General features: G+C 38.2%; 1 protein-coding gene across 3 annotated transcripts in view; it reads right to left on the bottom strand.

The window, feature by feature from the left end:
- CCDC14 (coiled-coil domain containing 14) overlaps positions 1–17870 on the bottom strand; it is a 43116-nt gene extending 25246 nt beyond the window's left edge. For 2 of the 3 annotated variants that reach the window (XM_036243834.1, XM_036243833.1), the window contains exons 1-6: positions 17780–17859; positions 10115–10170; positions 9724–9796; positions 9416–9485; positions 9202–9324; positions 87–323 (exon numbers count right to left, since the gene is read on the bottom strand). In XM_036243834.1, coding sequence (XP_036099727.1) covers positions 87–323; positions 9202–9324; positions 9416–9485; positions 9724–9796; positions 10115–10170; positions 17780–17809 — 589 coding nt within the window. In that variant the 5' untranslated portion in view covers positions 17810–17859. Of the gene's footprint in view, positions 1–86; positions 324–9201; positions 9325–9415; positions 9486–9723; positions 9797–10114; positions 10171–17779 lie in introns of all 3 variants that reach the window. The other variant, XM_036243832.1, reaches the window with a different exon arrangement.
- Between the last annotated feature and the right edge of the window lie 5756 nt (positions 17871–23626).

Genomic DNA, 23626 nt, shown 5'->3' with positions numbered 1-23626 from the left:
GGAGGAAAAAATCATTCACATCTCAGACTGCTTATACAATTATCAGACAACTTAATTAGAGTTTTAAAAACATCATTCATACTAACCAGAACCAGACACAGTGTGGCAAGGTACAGCACGAATTCCATTAGGGTTATTCTTTGAAGCTGAGTTATTCATTAGTGACATTTGAGTCTGCACATGCTCACAGAGGGCTTGGTATATCATAGGTGAATATATCCTATAATGATCTTGGAGTGACCAATTTTGTTGTATAGCTGATGAGTCTCTTCCACTTCCAGCAGAAGTTTCATTATGTATCTGTTTCTTACAATCTGAAGATACTAGTGTGGAAGAAGGAAAAACAAATTCTGGAAATATGATTCTTCAGAAGCTTTTATCATAAGACATTAGGGGGAAAAGGGGCTTTCACAGGCAGCTCAATTCATTATATTCTTTAGAGGTCTATAACCTCTAAAGAAAATGACCTCAAATTCTTTTTATACAGTTTGTAATCAATTAAGTTCTCCAGTCAAAAATTATCTACACCATGTCTTTAAAATTCCTATTAAATGCTATTTGTAAAATCTGTCAATTTACAAGACCCCTCTCAAGGGTGTTATTTCTCTCTAAAATCCAGTTAAGACTCTTTTACCTTGCTCCTTATCCGGTTGCATACTTTGGGGGGAGGGGGTAGGAATGAAATTTTAAAAAGCAGAAAACTTTGTAACAATTCTGATGTTTTGACTATAAAAAAACTCAGAGCTTGGAGAACAAGAATAAAAGTGGACTTAATCTACACATTGGGCACTCAAACAAAATCCTAACCTGACATTTCAAGTCTCTAAAGCCTGACCATACTTACTTTTCCAACCATCTTTCCATCACTCCCAATTCAAGTTTTCTACTCTAGTCAGGCCCATTTAGACCCCCCAAAAGCCTTTCTCATCCTCCTATTATAACATTACTCAAGATGAACCATTTCTTCAATGAAATTCTACCCACTTATCAAGGCTCATCTGAAGGCTTCCCTCTTCCATGAAGCCTTTTCCAATCATTCCAGTCCAGTGACTGCTCTTCAATATCCCAGAGCACATATTGTCTATACAAATCATATATCACTTGCAGATTATACTACATTGCTTATCTTTCATTCTCTTGACTAAGCTAAGCTTCTCTAGGCAGAACTGTATCTTACACTTCATTATTTTCTCCCATAGTCCCCTATTAGTCTATGTACAAAGTAATACAACATAGAAACCTGGTATTAGTTTATTAATACATTTTTTTTTAAAAAAGGCCCTGGCCGGTTTGGCTCAGCGGTTAGAGTGTCGGCCCATAGTCCAGAGAGACCGGGGTTCGGTTCCCGCTAAGGGCACGTACCTCGGTTGTAGTTTGTCCCCAGCAACGTTGGGGTTGTGCGGGCGGCAGCCACTTGATGTGTTCCTTTCATGTCGATGTTTCTCTCTCTCTCTCTCTCTCTTCCTCTCTTTCTCTCCCACTCTATCTGAGCAAAAAAGGAAAAATGTCCTTGAGTGAGGATAAAAAAAAAAGTTATCTACATAGCACTACTCTATAGATCAGTATCAAAATCTACTTACCTGTTTAATAAGTTCTCCTTCCCAAGTAGTTTTTAAAGACTATTAACAAAAATGATTGTGTTCTTGGTAGATCACAGGTTATCAGGGTACAAGATAAATTTAGAAAAATATGTAGCTTCTAGCGTACCTACCAAAGCTGAACACACAAATATTCTATGACACAGCAACTGGAGGCCAGGTACATACCTAACAGAAGTGAATGTTTATGTATACTAAATGATGTACTCAAGAATGTTTACAATAGCTTTATTTGCAGTAGCCAAAAACTGAAAACAACCAATAGTAGAAATGGATCAACTGTGGTATACTCCTATTATGAAATACTACACAGCAATGGAAAAGAACAGATTACTAATATACACAACAACTTACATGAATATAACAGACATAATGTTTTATGAAAGACATCAGACACAGACTGCCCAGTGTACAATTGCATTTATGTGAAGTTCGAAAAGAGGTAAAACTATCCAGTGGAGATAGAAGTCAGAATACTGGTTTCCCAGGGATGAGGGGATAAGTGATGGTGAAGATACTGATGAGGAAAGAGCCTGGTAAAGTACTGAAAATGTTCTACATCTTCACCTGGGTGGTGAACATATGGGAGTATCTATACAAAAATTTATCAAGATTTATGCTTTATGAAAGTTATTCCTTAACTGTTTAAAGAGTTAAACAGTTAAATTTCTGGTATGGGATCCCACAAATATACAGTTTACTGAAAATAAAAATATTTCTAGAAGCATAAAACTTACATGTAAAAAGCAAAAGGCAGATTAAATATTACCAATGAAGAAAAAAAATTTTAAAGAAAAAAAACTACTAAATTAAAATTTGACTATGAAAAAGGTTGGAGATATTAGATACTTCCATTTTGACTTGGGGTACGCCTCCTTTTGAGATGATCTATTCCTGTGAACATACTTCCCAGGCCGGAATATGAGCTCTAACATGAATTAGCTAAGTAACTTAGGGCAAATTACTTAACTTCTCTTGATCTCCTTTTTCTCATCATAAAAATGATAATAAAAGTATAGCCTACTTTAAAGTTATTGTAAGAAGTAAATAACACTTGTAAAGTATCAATGTCTAGCATATAGTAAGAATAAATGTTATCTATATTTTTATTTTTTTCTTTATGATGTTAGAGAGAGAGAGGAAGGAAGAGGGAAAGATAGAAACATTGATGAGAGAGAACATCGATTGGCCTCCTCCTGCATGTCCCACACTGGGGATCAGGCCCACAACCTGGAAATGTGCCCTGACCAGGAATCAAACTGGCGACCTCTTGGTACATGGGCCGACGCTCAACCACCGAGCCAAACTGGCCAGAGTACAATATTATCTATATTACCAAATGGCTGCAAAGTCTTAAGCAGACAAATAAATATTTCATATTTATTTCAAACTTCCCATCTGATATCAGTAATAAACCTCCATGTATGTCTCCCCCCTCTAAGCAGTAAGTTATTCTTTATTATCTGAATAGATGAGCTACAACAAAATTGGTTTAACATTTCTGTAAAAATATTTCTTATTGGAAATATAATTTTACTATAAAACAAACGGAAAAGTATCCTCTAAAATATTTTAAATTTGAAATCTAAAACGATGGAGGATGAGATCACAGACAGCCATAGCCATCCAGCACATAGCTCTTTCTTTCCTCTTAATTTGTGGGTCTCTCTTCTGCTCTTAAATTTCCTTTGGCCTCATTTAAGACAAGAACTGTGTGGTTTGAGGAATTCTCAGATTTCACACTCACAGGTCTCCACCTCTCATTCACCTTCTTTGCAAGGGGTGGTTTCACAATCTCTGATAAAGCTGAGTTACAATATTACGCTTCTGCCAGCAGATGTCATCATCCAACATAAATCAATGAACTTCAAACATATTTCTTAAAAATCAAAGCCTCTGAATTAAAATGACTTAGTTTATTATTAACTCAGTCCATATGAAACTTTACCAATAATGGTGAATATTTGTATTTGAGGAAAAAAATCTTAAAGCAAACTATCCAAGACAAGTTAAAAACAATAGATTAGTGCAGCCACTGTGTAAAACACTATGGTGTTACCTCAAAACGTTAAAAATTGAACTGCCATTTGACCCCATGATCCCACTTCTAGAAATATACCCTAAGAATCCTGAAACACCAACCAGAAAGAATATATGTACTCCTATGTTCATAGCAGCATTATTTACAACAGCTAAGATCTGGAAACAACCCAAGTGTCCATCAGTAGATGAGTGGATAAAAAAGCTGTGGTACATGTACACAATGGAATACTATGCAGCTGTAAGAAAGAAAGATCTCTTATCCTTTGAGATGGCATGGAAGGACCTGGAGAGTATTATGCTAAGCAATATAAGCCAAGCAGAGAAAGACAAATATCACTTATGATCTCACTTATCTGTGGAATATAATGAACTAAACAAACCGATGAACAAAATTGACCCAGAGACATATAGGTGGGGTATAGAATGACAAGCCTCAGAGGAGGGGGGTTGGGGGGAAAGAGATAAACCACAGAACTTATATGCCAATGGTCATAGACAACAAAGCTGGGAATGGGGCCGAGAGAAGGGGAGGAGGGTGTCAATGGGGAAAAAACGAGAAACACATGTAACAAAAACAAATTAATATAAGAAAAAATATATAAATTAAAAAAAAAACAAAAAACAATACATAGATTTTTTTTTAAAAGACTGTATTTATATTAATATGCAATTTAAAAATAAACAAACAGTCCTGGCCAGTTTGGCTCAGAGGTTAGAGCATCGGCCCGCAGACCAAAGAGTCACGGGTTTGATTCCAGTCAAGGGTACGTACCTTGGTTGCAGTTTGGTCCCTGACCCTGGTTGGGGTCGTGCAGGAGGCAACCAGTCAATGTGTCTCTCTCACATCGATGTCTCTCTGTCTCTCTGTCTCTGTCTCTCTCTCTCTCTCCCCCTCCCACTCTATCTTAAGATAAATGGAAAAAAAATAATCCTCGGGTGAGAATTAAAAAAATAATAAAAACAAACACAAACAACAAAATGAGTCTGCTACTACACAAATACAAATGAAGCATATTTTCTTGCTCTTATTCATCACATCAAAGTACCCTATATGAAAATTTTACCTAAGAGATTAGGATGGCAATATGCCTAATTGGTGTCAGTTGATAACTAGTCACAAAAGGGATACAATCATCTATTCAGTCCACAAAACTATTTCAGTCTTTGAATTCCAGCTGTTGTACACACTCTTGCTTGGGTATACACATTGTCTGACAGGTAAGATCATTCCTGCCAGCCAACTATAGAACAAACATCTACTGCAGATTACAACTGCTATATGCTTGTTATAATGTGAAACATGTAAAAGAACACCTGGCCTAGATGAGGGTAATCAATACTGAAAGTATTCTGCCTGTACTGGTTTATTTCCCCAAGGTGAGATCGGCAATATATGTACGTTACTGAAAGCAGAGTCATGTGCCCACAGCATTCAACATAGTTATATCAAATGTAAAAAGTTGCTTATTAAAAAATGTTTTTTCTTTAACTGTCAGGAGCAGTATAAAAAAGTAAGCTCAGTGCACTTGTGGAACTGCCTCTCTGCCTCCTTACTCCTAGTATGCATCAAGGTAGGCAGGCTTGATTCCATAGACACTAAATTATCAAGTAGGTCGCAGGCAGAAAGTGCACATGAGACCACACCTCAGAAGATGGTTAACATAAAATACTAAGATAATGTATGTTAAAATTAAAGTTAAACATAGATACTAGTTAACATACTGTGTAACAGATTCCTTAAAATTCTATTTATGATTTACCTCACTTGTGGGGAGATAGAAGAGAGACCAAGCACTGAGCATGGTTTTTGTGTACTGTTGAACACTGTGATAACAGTATCAACAGCTGCAACCACACACACGAAAAAGATATTCTTTCTAGAGAGTGCTACAGTTTGGTAAACTACAAAAGATAGAGTATTGACCCAAAGGAAAGGAGGCTTCTGCTTCTAGTGAGTCAACCGTAGAAGTAAATAAGTCAAAGAGAACAAATTTCTAACATTGCAACCCTAAAGGAGATTATCTTATGGGAAGTAGGTCCCATCTTCTGAAGACAAAGGTATAAGGGAAAGGACATTAAGAATACTGTAATCTGATCACAGGCCAGAACTGCTGATTTAACTCTAATCCAAATATAAAATTTAATGCTTGGGACCTAGAATGCCAAATATCTCTCATCTGTTCCTCCAAATCCATCCTCTACTTGTTTTCACCCTGCTCTCCCTAATATGTTGACCTATATGAATTACATTGTTAAGAGAGAGTCCATGAGGCTTTTCTGCTCCTACGTCTTACTGGGTATACCAAGAAGGTAAGGCCTTGCTTGACCTAAGCTCTACCTGGGCCATTTCTAAGGGTGAAACCTTGAGCAACCTTGAGGGATACGGTAATGTTTCCCCTGAGAAAGTACAGGCTTGCTTACTGCTTCCTACCCAAAGCAATGGAATCACCAACACAGTGCTCCTCAGCTGAAACTTAAACCTACAGCGTGTGCAGCATCCACCAGGGTCCATCACATCATCCCCATGGGAGTTGGTGGCAAAGGGAAACCAAGATAAAGTAGTACATGCTGCTTGCTGTGGTATGAATAATAAACTCCTTTGTCTCTGACCCAGGAGTCTTGTGTCTCCTGCCAGTACCTGTGACATTATAAGGCTAACTTATTAGCTTGTAAAAATAAAAATCAACTTGGGTCTGATCCAATGGGATTCTTGGCATTATCAAGGAAAGGAAACAGCATGAAGTTGGAGTGCTCATTCCAACTCTATGATGTCACCAATGAAACTCACTGCTCTTCTCTCGGTGACCTACTCTACACAACAGTATCTACTTCTGCGTCCCAGTAACCTTTCCGTCACCTCATCCTATAAGGCCTAGGGATGATAACAGCTCTGCTGCTGCTACAAGCACTGGGCTGGTTTAATCCTTTGTGATTTCCCTATAACCGACTTATACCTTTGTAACGAGTTTCTTTGTAAATAAACCCTTCTTGAATTATCTTAATTTGAGTGTTGCCACTTGTTTCCTGTTGGAACACTGAGTAACAAGTAGTTAAGCTAGGATCCAAATTGTGGCCATGGCACTACTGTCAGCCATGTACATTCCAAATGAGAGTTCCTTGAGGAAGGGTGCCCTGGACAAGAACCTGCCTCGAGGAAAAAGCAGGACACTGGAGGAATAGGCAGTTGGTACTGCCAATCCTTTCTTTGTCCACTGGGTCCCAATACATAGTCCTCTGCTTTAAGAGTTTAGAACAGGGATCAACACACTTTTTCTCAAAAGGCTAGAGGATAAATATTTTAGGCTTTGCAGCCCAGATGGTCTTTATGTCACAACTACTCAACTTTGCTGTTACAGCACAGAAGCAGTCATAGAAAATACATAAATGAATGAGCATGGTTATGCTCTGATAAAACTTTATTTACAAAATATATAAAATAACTAAACTATTTATAAAATAAAGCTGGCTGTAGTATGTGGACCACTGGTTTAGACCAATGCTGACCAATAAAAATAGAATGTAAATAATATATGCAATTTAAAATTTTACAGTGGCTATCTTTAAAAAGTAAAGACAGATAACACTCATTTTCATAATGTTTATTCAAACCAGTATATTCAAAATATTAACATTTCAATATGTAATTAATTTTAAAAATTATTTTATTTTTTATATTAAATCATCTATACCTGGTATGTATTTTATACAAAGCACACCTCAATATGGATGCTAACTTGTCATCAGAAATACTTGATCTGTATTTAGAGTTAATAAAGTTTACAGTTGAAAAAGTGTATTCATGTACCCACATAATTCCAAACATACTTAAATGTTTTCCAGTAACAGGATCAAAGAACAGTTTCCAAGTTTAAATTAATTAAAATTAAACACTTAGGACTCGCCCTGGCCAGTTTGGCTCAGCGGTTAGAGCGTCGGCCTGCGGTCTGGAGAGACCCGGGTTCGGTTCCCGCTAAGGGCACGTACTTCGGTTGCAGTTTGTCCCCGGCCCTGGTTGGTCGTGCGGGAGGCAGCCACTCGATGTGTCCCTTCACGTCGATGTTTCTCTCTCTCTCTCTCCCTTCCTCTCTCTCCCTCCCACTCTATCTGTACAAAAAATGGAAAAATATCCTCGGGTGAGGATTAAAAAAAAAAACACTTAGGACTCAGCTCCTTGGTTGTACCAGCCATACTTCAAGTGCTCAATGGCCACATGTGGTTAGTGACGACCATCCTAAACAGGGCAGGTCAAGATAATGTGAGACTAAATGTCACTGACCTCCAAGATGGGTTAGTAGATTGTTTCCTCTGCCTTAGTTCTCTGACTCAGGGACCATGTGGAATATCAACCTCTAATTCTATGAATGCTCAACTCTCATTTTTTCAGCCCTTTGCCTGGATCCTGATCTGTTAATATCCAGGGCTATTGCCATAGACAATTTTCTAAACTTCACCTCTTGCCTGAGCTGAATGTCAGCATACACTGCTGTGCTAACACTATTGGCCCAACTGAGTTATGGAACTAGCTAGTCCCATTCTTCTCCATTTGAATTCCCATTGTGGACATTTTCATCTCCATTTTGGGCTATCTTATTCTATATGTCTCCAAGGGACACCATAAGCAAAACTTACTTATTCAAAGCTGCTTGCTGAATTACTACACTTAAGTCAGCAAGTTAACTATGAAGGTGTGAAATATCCCATCAATCAGTGGCAGGCCCTCTCTTCTTATGTATCTATCCAACTTGAAATTTTACCTTCTTATGTACCATGTACAGCTCAACAAGTTGAGCCACTGAACCTACTAGGATATATACATATGCAACAATTTAAAAATAGTAAGTAGCCCTGGCCAGTTTAGTTCAGCGGTTAGAGTGTTGGCCCATGGACCAGAGAGTCCTGGGTTCGGTTCCCACTAAGGGCACATACCTTGGTTGTGGTTTGTTCCTGGCCCCGGTTGGGATTATGTGAGTGGCAACCACTCAATGTGTCTCTCTCACAGAGATATTTTTCTCTCTCTCTTCCACCCCTCTCCCTCCTGCTCTGACGATAAATGCAAAAAAAAAATGTCCTCAGGTGAGGATTAAAAAAAAAACACAAAACAAAAAAAAATAATAAAAATAATAAGTATACACATGTAACCCAACCAAAAATATCTATGGAATTTATAAATGGCAGGAAGAACAAAGATACCTCCCAAATGTCATTCTGAACTTTAATCTTTTCGCCTACAAAACTCAGTCACTAAACAAAGTAACTACTCAACAATTAGAAGCTGAATAGAAAAAGAGAGGCATAAACTCACACACTTGAATAACCAACATATTATTAAAATGAAAGACCAATCGCATAATCCTGATAATTTATCAAAACCCTCAGAATTAAGTATTATATTTAAATAAATATTTAAATAAATAAGTCAGTCCTGGCTGGTTTGGCTCAGCGATTGGAGCGTCGTCGGCCTGTGGACTAGAAAGTCCCAGGTTCAGTTTCCGATAGGGGCACGTACTATAAAAAATAAACAACAAAAAACCATTAAATAAATAAGTCAAATAATACTTACAAATTTCTTTCCGGACTAATGAAGGAACAGTATGTTTTTCATGTCCTTTCTTTTTAGATCCATATCTTTTTCCTTCTAAAATTCTAGGATTACATCTATTTTCTGAATATCCTACTTCTGAACCTATTAATAATTTAAAACAAAATTATAAGCATTAAGAGAATTACTTAACTGAGAAAAAGTGATTAGCAAAGAAGCATTCAAAAAATAAAACCTGAATCTTCATTTCTCAAAATGTTCCGCAGCAAAGAAGCACAACCATCAAGCCCCTGTGCGGTTTCAGTCTGTAAGGAGGAAGTCATTTAGAAATGATTATATAAAATTATAATGCAAGGAAAAAAACATGGCAGTTTTAAATTTTCTTTTAGGAACAATTTAGTGTTGGTAGAAAACATGTTTTAAAGCAAAAGCATTCATACTTCCTTAGGGCAATTAATACTTGAATTTTTATGCCCACTTTTTAGCTTTTACCTGAAGACTAATTATAATAGTGTACATTGTATTGATACAGTTTAACCTTACCTGACTTTCTGAGTCAGAATGGATGGGATAGCCAGAATCTGCATTAAAACGTGCTATCTTTCTTAAATGGGTCCTAGAAAACAAGTTTAATATTTTTACAAATAATAAAGAAATTTTTTTCCAAAATATAAATCATTTCCTTTCTAGCAAAGTTTGGATAAGGAGACTTGTCCAACCATGTATATGATGGATTTATATAGCACTTTATGAAGATTGTAAAGACTGTTAAATACTAAAATGATCAATGTGGGTAGATATGGAAGGTTCTTCTCCAGAGTTTTGTGAAGGTAGAGACTCATCTAGTTTTCTAGGGTAGGTTAAATTTAGTCCAGCCCAAAGACCTGGAAAAATGTGAGATTTCCTAAAGTCATCAGCTTCTTTAAGTACTTACTGCTTCTTTCCATTGGTTAACTTAGCAGGTCCAGTATGTTTTCCTGAAGATAATACCTATGAAATAATGTATTATATTACAGTAGATGTACAAATATTTTTCTATTATACTCTCAGTATGCTGTCTTTACAAAACCTGAAATATTATTCATTGTTTCCTTTACTGTGGTAAAACATAAAATTTATCATTTTTGCCATTTCTAAGTGTATAGTTCTAAGAGTAAAGTTCAGTATTTGTGTCCTTTGTGACTGGCTTATTTCCCTTAGCACGTCTTCAAGGTTCATCCATGTTATAGCATGTGCCAAAATTTCCCACCTTTTTAAGGCAGAATAATATTCCATTTTATTAATGTACCATGATCCTAATTTTAAATAAATGTGATATATTCTAAAAACTCACAATTACAATTGAACTCACAATTTTCTCAATATAAAGTCAAGCAAGCAACATATATATTTGTTCCTTAAGTCTATGTGAGTTGAAGTTGAAATATTATTTTAACCAACTATACTAAGTTAGACTACATTCAATCCCTGAACACATTCTACATTCCCCAAAGTCTTCAAAACATATAATTCAAGATACAGGGTAGAGTCCGTAACTCGAATTCTATTTATCCACTTTTTTTTTTTTCTTTAATTATTTTTAGAGAGAGAGGAAGGAAAAAGGAGAGAGAGGAACATCACTGAGAGAGAACCTCGACTGGCCGCCTCCTGCACAATCCCACGGGGCAGAGGGGGGGAGGATCGGGCCCACAACCTGGGCATATGCCCTGACTGGGAATCGAACTGGTGACCTCGTGGGTCGGTGCTCAACCACTGAGCCACACATTTTTATAATGCCTGACAAGACCAGTACACAAAACCTCTACCATTTCTCTTTCTCCACATCTCCTCTCAATCTTTCTTTTGTAAGTCATATAGCAATACTGTTTTATTAAAATTTTAAATTAAAAGTAACATAAATGGGCCACCTTTTGTGTATAAGAAAAAATATACATTTGCTTTTACATGTATCCAATATCTTGAGAGTTATACATGAAAGTTAACTGCAGCTGCCTCTGGAGGGAAACTGAGAATCTGGGGGATAGAGCAAGAAGGGAGACTTTCCATGGTATACCTTTTCATAGCTTGGTAACTTTATACCAGGTAAATAAATTACCTCTATTAAAATATAATTTTATGATTTCTCAAAAGAAACTTTTCAGGCCAGAAGGGAGTGGCAAGAAATATTCAGAGTGATGAAAAGCAACAACCTACAACCAAGATTACTCTATCCTGCAAAGCTGTCATTTAGAATCGATGGCCAGACAAGACTTTCCCAGACAAGAAAAAGTTAAAGGAGTTCATCACCACCAAACCATTATTATATGAAATGATGAAGGGTCTTTTTGAAGAAAAAGATAAAATATATGAACAAACAAAATGGCAATGAATACATATCTATCAACAATGGAATCTACAAACAAAATGAACAGGCAGAACAGAAACATTCTCATAGATACAGAGAACATTGTGTTGGTTGCCAGTTGGGAGGGGGGTTGGGGGAATGGGTGAAAAAGGTGAAGAGATTAAGAAGTACAAATTCACTGCTAGACTGACAAACCTCAAAGGGAAAGGGGTTGGGGGGATGGGAAGAAATAAACCAAAGAACTTATATGCATAACCAATGGACACAGACAATAGTGTGGGGAAAGGTGGGAGGGGGGCGGGAGTGGGGAAGAGGGGGTCAATGGGGGAAAAATGTGGAACATCTGTAATACATTCTACATTCAACAATATTTAAATATATATATATATATATATATATATATATATATAATTTTTAAAAGACATGGTTAAATTCCCTACTCAATCCCTCATTTCACCATTCAGGTGTAGTCAATGTTTAGTTACATGCATGATTTTTCTTGATATGTTTACATATTTCATCCCCAGATAGCTCTGAGCAATAACTAAACTTTTGGAAGTTACATAATATTCTATTATTTGTTTGAATATGTACCCCTTCCTTTTAAGAATGCTACTGAGAATACATTGAGAGTCATATTTCTCCTTAAGATAAATTATAGTACGATGGAGTCACAAGGCCAGCAGTGAGAACCAATGTTGCAGGAGTAAGAGTCCATGCAATGTAGCTCTATTGCTCCCTGAAGACATTTAGGGTCTTTCTCTTCAGTATATCTATGCTGGTGTCCCAGCCAGAACCATAATAAAAATCCAAACCATGGGGCTGCTAAGTCCAAAAACACTACCACAATTATTATCTTTTAAAATGTTTTTATGTTTTTATTGATTTTTTAGAGAGAAGGGGAGAAATACAAACATCAATCTGAGAGAGAGACATCAATTGGCTGTCTCCTGGATACTTCTTACTAGGGATGAAGCCCACACCCCCAGGCATGTGCCCCAACTGGGAATGGAACCGGGACCTCTCAGTCCATGGGACAATGCTCAATCCAAGAGCCACACCAGCCAGGCCAATTATTATCTTTAAAAAAATTTTTAAGCCCAAAAGAATTTTTGGCCAGTTTGGCTCAGTGGTTGGAGCGTCGGCCTGCGAACCAGAGAGTCCCGGGTTCAGTTCTTGCTAGACCCTAGCGGCTAGGGGCACGTACCAAAAAAAAAAAAAAATTAAGTACTATCTGAGATAACTGTATGGCATAATTGTAAGATTATATATAGCATTTCTCCAAAAAATATACATGAGGTTATATTACATACAATCAAAGAAAATTCCCCAGGATAAAACACCCTGCAACAGTAATTTCTGTCCATTTTTTTTTGTATTTTTTATTTTGAAATAATAGTACAAAGAACTGTGTATACTTTACTCAGATTCCCCAACTGTTCACATTTTACCACATCTGCCATTTTATCTTTCAGAATATATATGTTTGTCTGAAGTTAAGTTCAGGGTAAGTTTCAGATATGATACCCCTTTATAGTTAAATATTTACTCTTAAAACAAAGTCACTCTCTCATTTAACTAAAATATAATTATCAAAATCAGGAAAGTAACATTAACACCATACTATAATCTACAGACTTTATTCACATTTAATTACACTAATACTGTCCTTTACACACACACACACACACACACACACACACACAAAATCTGGTCCATGTTCAATCCAGGATCATAGTTGCATTAAATTGCATCACCTCGTTAAAAGTATCTTTTAGTCTGAAACAGCTTCTTGGGTTGTCATTCATTCTTTTACAACCTTGACATATTTGAAGAGTACAAACCAGTTATTTTGGTAGTGTCCCTCTGGACATTTAGACTCATCTTATGTTTCTTCATGATTAGAATGAGGTTGTGTGTTTTTGGCAATAATACCACAAAAGGGATGCTGTGTCCTTCTCAATACTACCTGAGTAGGTATGTGATGTCAGTTTGTTCCATTACTGGTGATGTAAACTTTGATTACTGAAGATGGTGCCTACCAAATTTTTCACTGTAAGGTTACTTTTTTACTTTTGTAAATATTAAGCATCTTGTGAGGAGACACTTTGAGATTATGCAGACATCCCATTCACCAAACTTTTACCCAATACTTTTAGCATCCATTGATGATTCTTGCTTTAATCAATTGCTTGCCAAATAGCGATTTTTCTAACTTACATAATTTCTTCCACATTTATTAACTGGCATTTGACTTCAGTGAAGCACTTTTCCTTCATTTACTTGTTACCATAGACTCATTGATTCCTGTTTTATTCAATGGGTTATGTCCACTATTCTTATTTATTTTGATGCTCAAATTGTCCCAGATTCTATCAGTATGAGTCTCTTCAAATTAGCTCCTGTATCCTTGAACATGTTCCCATTAGTTTCTGAGCTATCCCTTACTTTGTACAAGGGGCTCCAGGCTCTTTTTTTAATTGTGATAAGAACATTTAACATGAGATCTAACCTCTTAACAAATGTTTAAGTGTACAATCCAATATTGTTAACTAAAGGAATGATGCTGCATAGCACATCTCTAGAACTTACTCATCCTGCATAACTGAAACTTTATATTCACTGAATCGCAACTCCCCATTTCTCCCTCCCTCCAGCCTCTGGCAACTACCATTCTACTCTCTGCTTCTAGGAGTTTGATTCTCTTAGATACCTTATATAAGTGAAGTGTGATGTTTATCCTTCTGTAACTGGCTTATTCCACTTAGCATAATATCCTCAACATTCATCTATGTTGCATATGGCAAAATTCCCTACTTTTCTGAGGCTGATTAATATTTCACTGTGAGTATGTAGCACATTTTCTTTTTCCACTCATCCATCAATGGACATTTAGGTTGTTTCCACATCTTGGCTATGTGAATAATGCTGAACATAGGAATGCAAATTTCACTTTAAGATTCCATTTTTAATTCTTTTGGATACCCAAAGTGGGATTAATTTTTTGAGGAACTTTCAGTTTTTCATAGCAGCTGCATCCTTTTATATTCCCACCAACAGTATACAAGGGTTCCAATTTCTCCACATCCTCACCAGTACTTATTTCCTATTTATTTTGATAATAGCCAACCTAACTGGTATGAGGTGGTATTTCACTATGGTTTTGATTTGCATTTCCCTGATGATTAGTGATGTTGACCATCTTTTCATATCTGCTGTCCATTTGTATGTCTATAATTAATATTTACAAGTTCTTTGTCCATTTTAAAATCAGATTATTTATTTTTCTTTTGAGTTGTAGGAGTCCCTTATATACTGTGAATATATGGCTTACAAATATATTTTTCCATTCTATAAGTTGTACTTTCACTCTGTTAATTATTCCCTTCGCTGTGCTCATCTTATGATTTTTCTCTTGGCCCTGGAGTTGACCATTTCTCCAACAAGCCATGGTTCCTTTTAGTAGACAATGGTATTGAGAAACCAAGATTTAGGCACTAGATGTGCTCTTTGCTACTGGGGCTTCCAATCTTTTTTTCATATGGATTATTTACTTAGTCATGACTTGATAGTTGTAATTTTGAATCTTGTGTTTTTACTTTTAAATCTTCTTCCACATTAACATAGCCTTCAAATTTTTTTAATGATTGCAAGTAATATAATGTGCCCTTGGTTTGCTTTTTGTTTTGTACAATTAAAACACAAACTTGAAATAAACCTTTCCATATACTAAAAATAGCCTTTTCATATTCAGGATTAAAAGCTTAATTAGTCCTGGCTGGGTAGCTCAGCTGGTTGGACTATCATCCTGTACACCAAAAGTTTGTGGGCTCAATTCTTGGTTAGGGTACATACCTAGGTTGAAGGTTTTATCCCTGGTCAGGGAGTGTACAGGAAGCAACAAATTGATGTTTCTTTCTCTCCCTTCCTCTCTCTAAAATCAATTGGAAAAAAATCGTTGGTGAGGATTAAAAAAAAAAGCTTAATTATTTGGTGAGAGGTTATTTGTTGTTCAATGGCCCTTGATATAAACTGTAAAACTGCTTTCCAAACTGAATGCCCCAAATCACAATGCACGAGAGAACCAGTTTGCTTGTACTTCACATTTTCTTCTACTTTTTACTTTGCTATTTGAGAAAAATATATGCATTTCTTAGGAGTCATACCTCCTACCAACCAGTGCAAGATAAAATTACACTTGTGGAATTATTTAGAGTGTACTAAAACCTTTCATTTTCACACTCTGTGATCTGATATTATTTGTAAGAGGCAGAAATCTAAATTTCACAAAGGTGGCTTAATTCAGCTGTACACCTTCTCAGCATAGGGTAGTTTAAAAGAATGGACTCTGGCACCAGCTCTGTGAATCTGAATCCAGCCTCCACTGCTAACCAGCTATGTAACTGCAGGGAAGTTATTTGCTCAATCCCTCAATTTCCTCATCTATAGGATGATAATCCTATCTTCCTCCTAAGAATAGTGAAGATTAAATGATAAATTATATGTAATATGTAAGAGCATTTCCAGCAGTACTTTTCACAGTGCTATCTAAATGTTAGCTGCTATTGTTATCATTAAGATAGTAGTAAAGTAAATTTTAAAGGGGATTAAATTTTGCTGCACTTATACCTAGTGTGAGGTAGATGTTTCACCTGATTCTTTGACTTAATGTCCCCAATTCTTCAAGGCATAGCTTTTTTAATCCTCACCCGAGGACATTTTTCCACTTTTTTGTTAAGATAGAGTGGAAGGGAGAAAGAGGAAGAGAGAGAGAAACATCAATGTGAAAGGGACACATCGAGTGGCTGCCACCCGCACGACCAGCCAGGGCCAGGGACAAACTGCAACCGAGGTGCATGCCCTTAGCGGGAACCGAACCCGGGTCTCTCTGGACCGCAGGTCGACGCTCTAACCGCTGAACAAAAATGGCCAGGGCTCGAGGCATAGTTTTATACTTATTTATACCTATTTTATAAAGGAGGCTCAGAGAAGTAATAAGTGCTTTGCATACTACCACTATAATAGTAGTGGCAGAATAGGAATTTGAATCTGTAGCTGACTATGACTACAAAACCATGTTATTACCTCTTGCTGACTGGGCATATTCTAAGTTAAGTCAACATACGAGAAAGATCTATAAGGGTGAGGCTGGTCTGGAAGTACTCAAGAGAAAGTCTTAAGCCACGTCTTGAAAAAAGGTAAGATTCACATTAACGGGGAAGACAGCATTACAGGTGCGTTAATAAATGATGGAAGACCAAAAGTAAGGGGGGAGGGGGCTGGATATGTTTAAGGAGAATTAAGATCACTCTAAGTACTGGGTCTGTGTGAGGAAGAGCTGATTCATTGCCTGAAAATCTACTATATGCCAGGTGCTGTCCTAGGCCTTGAAGATGTAGACCTAAATTGTGTAATAACTAAGGCATATATATTAGCAATTTCTCTAGCCTGAAAAGTCTGATAAAGGTTAGAACAGGGCACAAAAGGGGAGCCAGGGGGCCCCCTAACAACGGGGAAGGGAGAGTGTTGCAAGGCTTCTAGAAGTAGCTATGCGACAGGAGATGGGAAGTGGAGATACCAGAGATAGAAGGGCGTTCTACGCTAACAGAGTGCAAAGGCATGGAAGAATGAGGACAGGGGGTGCCCAGGACACCGGAGAATAGGTGAACAGTGCTGGATAACACTGGAATAGGAGCAGCAGCTGGTAAGAAATGCAATCTCAGGTCAAAGAACAGATATTTTTTTATCTTGAAAAAGAAGTGTCCCAGTATAAGATTGTACGCAGAAAAGAGTCATTATTTACAAGGGTGTGCATTTGAAAGGGGTAAGGCTAAAGGCAGTGACATGAACTAGGAGACTTTATTTTATAATTACTAACTAGTAAAATACCAGCAATTGTGACGAAAGATCAGCTAAGAGCGGCACTGGGTGGAAGAGAAGAGAACCTGGATTTAAGCAACAATGTACTAAGGCTCGGAGAGGTCAAGTCACCCGACCCAGCGGCAGGGTTCGAACTCGAACCGGGCCCTCCACCAAAGCCAGCGCTCTGGAGGGCTACGATTAAAACAGAATGTACCTCTATGGACAGAGCGGCTGTGTTAGGATGTTAGGAGCAGGTGCCTCCCCTCCTCCTCTTCCCCAGCATTTCTAATGCGGCCGCACTGTTTTTTTCGGTTTTGCACTTCTCCCGGCCCGAGAATCCCCCTCAGTTCCTCTCCACCCCCACAGTGGACGCCTCAGGTCCACGACCCTCACCTGGCCGGGTCGAAATCCCGACCTAACCATCTCTCGCAGCCTCAGAGAAGCCCAGATCGAAGGAAGCGAAACGGCACGGTAATAGGAATTAACCGCCGTGGACTCCCCGCCGCCCTTGGCCCGCCCCCTGGGCTTCCGCTTCCGGGAAGGAGCCCGCGGAATGTCGCGCCTCATAGTCTCCGGCGCGCCGCGGAGGCCTCTCTCCTTCTAGCCCCGGAGGCTCTGGGCTTGCGCAACAGACCTTTCCCGGCTCCCGGCTCTTTACACTCGGGTGGGCGGGGCGGGGCCCGGGCGGGGCGGGGCGGGGCGGGGGCGGAGTCCAGGCGCTGCACTGAGAGTAACCCGGTTCTGCGATACCTGGAAAACCCGAATTCGCGGTCCTGCTGCGAGGGCTTCTGGTGGAGGATCGCCGCCCTGCATCAGCTGAGGGAAGACAAGTCAAGGACTCAACAGGGCCAGAGCAAGGGACGCGGGTAGAGGGTGGATAGGTTGGAGAAAGAATTGCGCTGGGCTCTTAGGTTTTGGCGTTTTACTTTTAGTTGGTGTCTTGTGTGCCATTTTGAATGATTTTCTATTTGATAGCCAATAGAAATCAATCCTTGGTCTCACTATATTTGCGTAATTATGATGGCAATTCAAAATGACTCACTGTGGCCCCAAATCTCAGAATGGTGCTCATTACCTGAAAGTTGGGATTCTGGTTTTCCATGCATAGCATGCATAGTTGTCTATTCTTTTTAAGTCTAGGTAAAAAATACTGTTAAATAATGACACAGTATTGTTAGCATAGCATTCTGCATCAATTTTCATGGAAATTAGTCCTCATTTTTTTTTTTTTTTTTTTGAAAGGGGTTTTAATTTAATCCTCACCTGAGGCCATGCTTAGAGAGGGGGAGGGGGAGAGAGAGAAACATCAATTGATCATGACTTTCTGTAACTGCCCAAAGTGGGTATCAATCCTGCAACCCAGGTATGTACTCTGACCAGGAATCAAATCAGCAACCTTTCGGTGAATCAAATCAGCAACCTTTCGGTGCACGGGGTGACGCTCAACCAGCTGAGCCACTCTGGGCGGGCAGTCTTTGGTTTTTAAGGCATTGAGTTTTGGGTTAATGTTTTAAATCAATTGATTCCATTTTTCTAAATAGGAAAAAGAACAACCTCTTGAAAGTCTCTAAATTGCAATTAAAACAAAAACTCAGAAACAAACCTGTCCACCAATATATTGCACACTTTCAATGTATTGATTAGGGGAAACTGGATATTTAAGAAATTTAGTCTTAAATTAGAGTAGACTATGAAACCTTTCCCTTCTTCATCCCTCTCCTATAATATGTTTAATATATTCACCTGAAGTTACAGAATTTTTTCTTAGCTGACTTGATATTTTAAAAATGGATACTAATATTTTAAATACTGCTTATTTTAGAAAATACATGTCAGCAAGAAATAAAAATCACCCATATAATCCTACTACCCAGGGAATACCATTCGTAACAGTTTGTTGCATTCCCTTCTAGACTTTTTCCAAATGTGTATACATATATAAATATATTGCAACAGCCCTGGCCCATGTGGCTCAGTTGGTTGGACATTATCCCATAAACCAGGACGTTGCTGGTTTGATTCTGGCCAGTGGCACATGCTCAGGTTGCAGGCTGGTGGGGGCCTTACAGGAGACAGCTGATGTGTTACTGGTTGAAGTATGGTATCCCTTTCCCCACTGAGTGCTGGCAGTGGAGTCATTACGATATCTCAAGAAAAAATTTTCTGAGACTTGCATGGGAGGATGAGTGATTTTGATTTGCATGGAATTACATCTCTGTGTTTCCAAACTCCCATTTCTTTTAATCCAGTCTTGGAAGAAGTGCAATTGGCATTTCAGTATAGCTAAAAGCAAAACCAGTGTCCAGAGTTTCTGTTCCATGTTGTAACTGGGGCCAGTTCAGCATTAGGCTAGTTGTAGTCCATTAGTCCATTGTGTGTGAGGTCCACATGGCCATGCAACAAGAGTCCCAAAAGAGGCAAGAGCAAGCAAGTGGGCAAAGAGAGCAAACTCCTTTGTTTAGGATATTAAATATCTCAAATTTTACTATTCTTGCAAGTGGCCACAGCCTACTCTGGCCTGTTCCCATGTAGGTATGACTGACAGGCAAGTGCCTTTGAAGGTCCCTGTTTCCCCACCCCTCACCTCCGCTCGTTTTACTGAGCAATGCATCTGTCTTCCCTTTGTCCAGTCCCCCAGTGATCTGCAGGGAATGGACTGGTGGCTTCCTGGGGAGTGTAAAGCTGTAGTTTCCTGGTGAAGCTGCCTAAATGACATACCTGTAATATTTGGCCTTCCTTTTGCTCCTTTTCTGTTGTTAATAACTAGGTTAATTACAACAGGATCAGATGGATGTTGCACTCTCACATGGATGTTTCCCTCTCCCTCTTTCTTCCTTCTCTCTCTAAAAATCAATAAACTATTCTTTTAAAAATGTATATAGCCCTGGCCGGTTTTAGCATCGGCCCTCGGACCAATGAGTCTCAGGTTTGATTCCGGTTAAGGGCACCTACCCAGGTTTTGGTTTGTCCCTGGCTCTGGTAGGGTTGTACGGGAGGCAACCAGTTGATGTGTCTCTCTCACATCGATGTTTCTCTCTCTCTCTCTCTCTCTCTCTTCTTCCCTATCTCTCCCTTCCTCCCACTCTGTCTGATAATAATTAGAAAATATCCTCAGGTGAGGATTAAAAATAATAATAATGGCCCTGGCCGGTTTGGCTCAGCGGTTAGAGCATCGGCCTGCGGTCCGGAGAGACCCGGGTTCGGTTCCCGCTAAGGGCATGTACCTCGGTTGCAGTTTGTCCCCGGCCCTGGTTGGTTGTGCGGGTGGCAGCCACTCGATGTGCCTCTTTCACGTCGATGTTTCTATCTCTCTCTCTCTCTTCCTCTCTCTCCCTCCCACTCTATCTGTGCAAAAAATGGAAAAATGTCCTCGGGTGAGGATAAAAAAAAAAAAAAAAAGAAAAAAAAAATAATAATGTATATATATTTCACCAATATGATGCATATAACTGTAACATGAGTGTTTTCTGTCAATATCTCATCAACATTGTTTCTTATTAATCTACAATTACAAAATGGCTGTCTGGTGTTCTATCTCCCTACTGCCTGGTGTTCTATCTCCCCATAAGTTTGGAAATTTATGTTCCCACTTACTTTGTTTGCTGGGTATTTTTTTCCCTCTTGTTTTTTAACCAGGTTCAGTTCAGCATCAGGCTAGTTGTAGTCCATTAGTTCATTGTGTGTGACCTCGGTAGGTGCCCTTGACTGGAACCTGAGACTCATTGGTCCGAGGGCCAAAGCTAAAACCGGCCAGGGATATACACACACACACACACACACACATATATACATACACACACACTTATATATATAGCTTCTGAGTTTGTTTGTTTTCTTTTGTTTTGCATTTTCCCCCAATTTTTATTGTGATAAAATACACAAAACATAAAATTTACCATCTTAACCATTTTTAAGTACAATTTCGTGGTGTTATTCATAATGTGCCATCATCACCACCATCCATCCATCTCCAGAACTCTTTTATTCTTGTAAAAATGAAGCTCTATACCCATTAAACAATAACTCCCATTCCACTTGAGCCCCCTTCCCCCATCCCCAGTGCCTGGCAACCACAATTCTACTTTCTGTCTCCATGCTTTTGACTACTCTGAGTACCCCATATAAGTGGGAACACACAGTATTTGTCCTTTTGTGACTGGTTTATTTCACTTGTTTTCAAGGTTTATCCATGTTGCAGCATGCGTCAAAATTTCCTTTTTAAGGCTAAGTAATATTCCATTGCATGTGTATGCCACACTTTGTTTATCCATGTATCTGTTGATGTACACTTGGATTGCTTCCACATTTTAGCTATTGCGAATATTGCTATGAACATGGGCATACCAATATCTCTTCCAGACCCTGCTTTTCATTCTTTTAGGTATATAGCCAGAATTACTGGATCATGTAGTAATTCTGTTTTTAATTTTTGAGGAAACATCATCCTCTTTTTCACAATGGCTATACCATTTTACATTCCCATCAACTGTGCATAAGGGTTCCAATTTCCCCACATCCTTGCCTACACTTTTTATTTTCTGTTGTTGTTGTTTTATAGTAGCCATTCTAGTGGGTGTGAGGTGGTTTATCATTGTAATTTTGATTTCTACTTCCCTAATGATTAATGATGAGCCTTTTCATGTGCTTATTGGCCACTTGTATATCTTCCTTGGAGAAATGTTTATTCAAATCCTTTTCCCATTTTTAAAGGTTGTTTATATTTTTATTGTTGAGTTTGAGTTCTGTACATATTCTGGGTATTAATTTCTTATATGATTTGCAAATATTTTCTTCCATTCTGTTAGTTGCTTTTTTACTCTGTTGATACTGTCTTTTGATGTATAATGTTTTTTATTTTCATGAAGAGACCAATTTGTCCATTTTGTTTTTCTCATCTTTAGTGTCATATCTAAGTAGTAACTGGAAAATTTAATGTCATGAGCTTTTGCTCTGTTTTCCTTATAAGATTTTAAAATTTTAAGTCTCAAATGGGTGTTTGACCCATTTTTAGTTATTTTTTGCACATGGTGTTAGGTAAGGGTCTAACTTTTTATTCTTTTACATGTGGATATCCATTTCCCCAGCATCATTTATTGAAAAGACTGTCCTTTTCCTATTTAATAGTATTGGCATTCTTGTCAAAAATCATTTGACCAGCCCTGGCCAGTTTGGCTCAGCGGTTAGAGCATCGGCCTGCGATCTGGAGAGACCCGGGTTCGGTTCCCGCTAAGGGCACGTACTTCGGTTGCAGTTTGTCCCCGGCCCTGGTTGGTCGTGCGGGTGGCAGCCACTCGATGTGTCCCTTCACGTCGATGTTTCTCACTCTCTCTCCCTTCCTCTCTCTCCCTCCCACTCTATCTGTACAAAAAATGGAAAAATATCCTCGGGTGAGGATAAAAAATAAATTAATTAATTAAAAATCATTTGACCATATATGTGAGAGTTTATTTCTGGGCTCTATTCCTTTGGTCTGTATGTCTGCCTTTATGCCAGTACCTTACTGTTTCTATTACAGAAGCTTTGTAGTAAGTTTGAAATCAGGAACTGTAAATCCTACAGCTTTGTTCTTCTCTTTCAAGATTGCTTTGGCTATTTAGGGTTCCTTTAGATTTCATATGAATTTCAGGATGAGTTTTTCTATTTCTGCAAAAACCATCACTAGGAATGGGATAAGGATTGGACTGTAAACACTTTGAATAGCATTGACATCTTAATATTTGGTATTGCAATCCATGAACATGGGATGTACTTGCATTTGTGTCTTCTTTAATTTCTTTCATCACTGTTTTGAAGTTTCTATTGTACAAGTCTTTCATCTCCTTGATTAAGTTATTTTCTAAGTATTATATTCTTTTAGATGCCATTGAAAATAGAATTGTTTTCTTAATATCCTTTTCAGATTGTTTATTGTTAGTTGTATAGAAATGCTTATTGTTAGTTGTATAGAAATGCAACTAAATTTTGTGTGCTGAATTTTTATCCTGCTACTTTGTTGAATTCATTTATTACTTCTAAGTTATTTGTTGGAATCTTTAGGGTTTTCTGCATATAAGATCATATAATCTTTGAACAAAGATCATTTTACTTCTTTCTTTCCCATGTGAATACCTTTTATTTCTTTTTCTTGCTTAATTGGTCTGGCTGGAACGTCCAGTGTTGTGTTAAACAGAAGTGGCAGAAGGGGTCCTTCTTGCCTTGTTCCTGATCTTTAAAGAAAAGTTTTCAGTCTTTCACCAGTGA

Source organism: Molossus molossus, unplaced genomic scaffold (genome assembly GCF_014108415.1).
Source record: "Molossus molossus isolate mMolMol1 unplaced genomic scaffold, mMolMol1.p scaffold_m16_p_5, whole genome shotgun sequence".
In the NCBI taxonomy this organism is placed as follows: Eukaryota; Metazoa; Chordata; class Mammalia; order Chiroptera; family Molossidae; genus Molossus; species Molossus molossus.
Note: the sequence above shows the minus strand (reverse complement) of the source record. Positions and strands in the feature narration are given on the sequence as shown.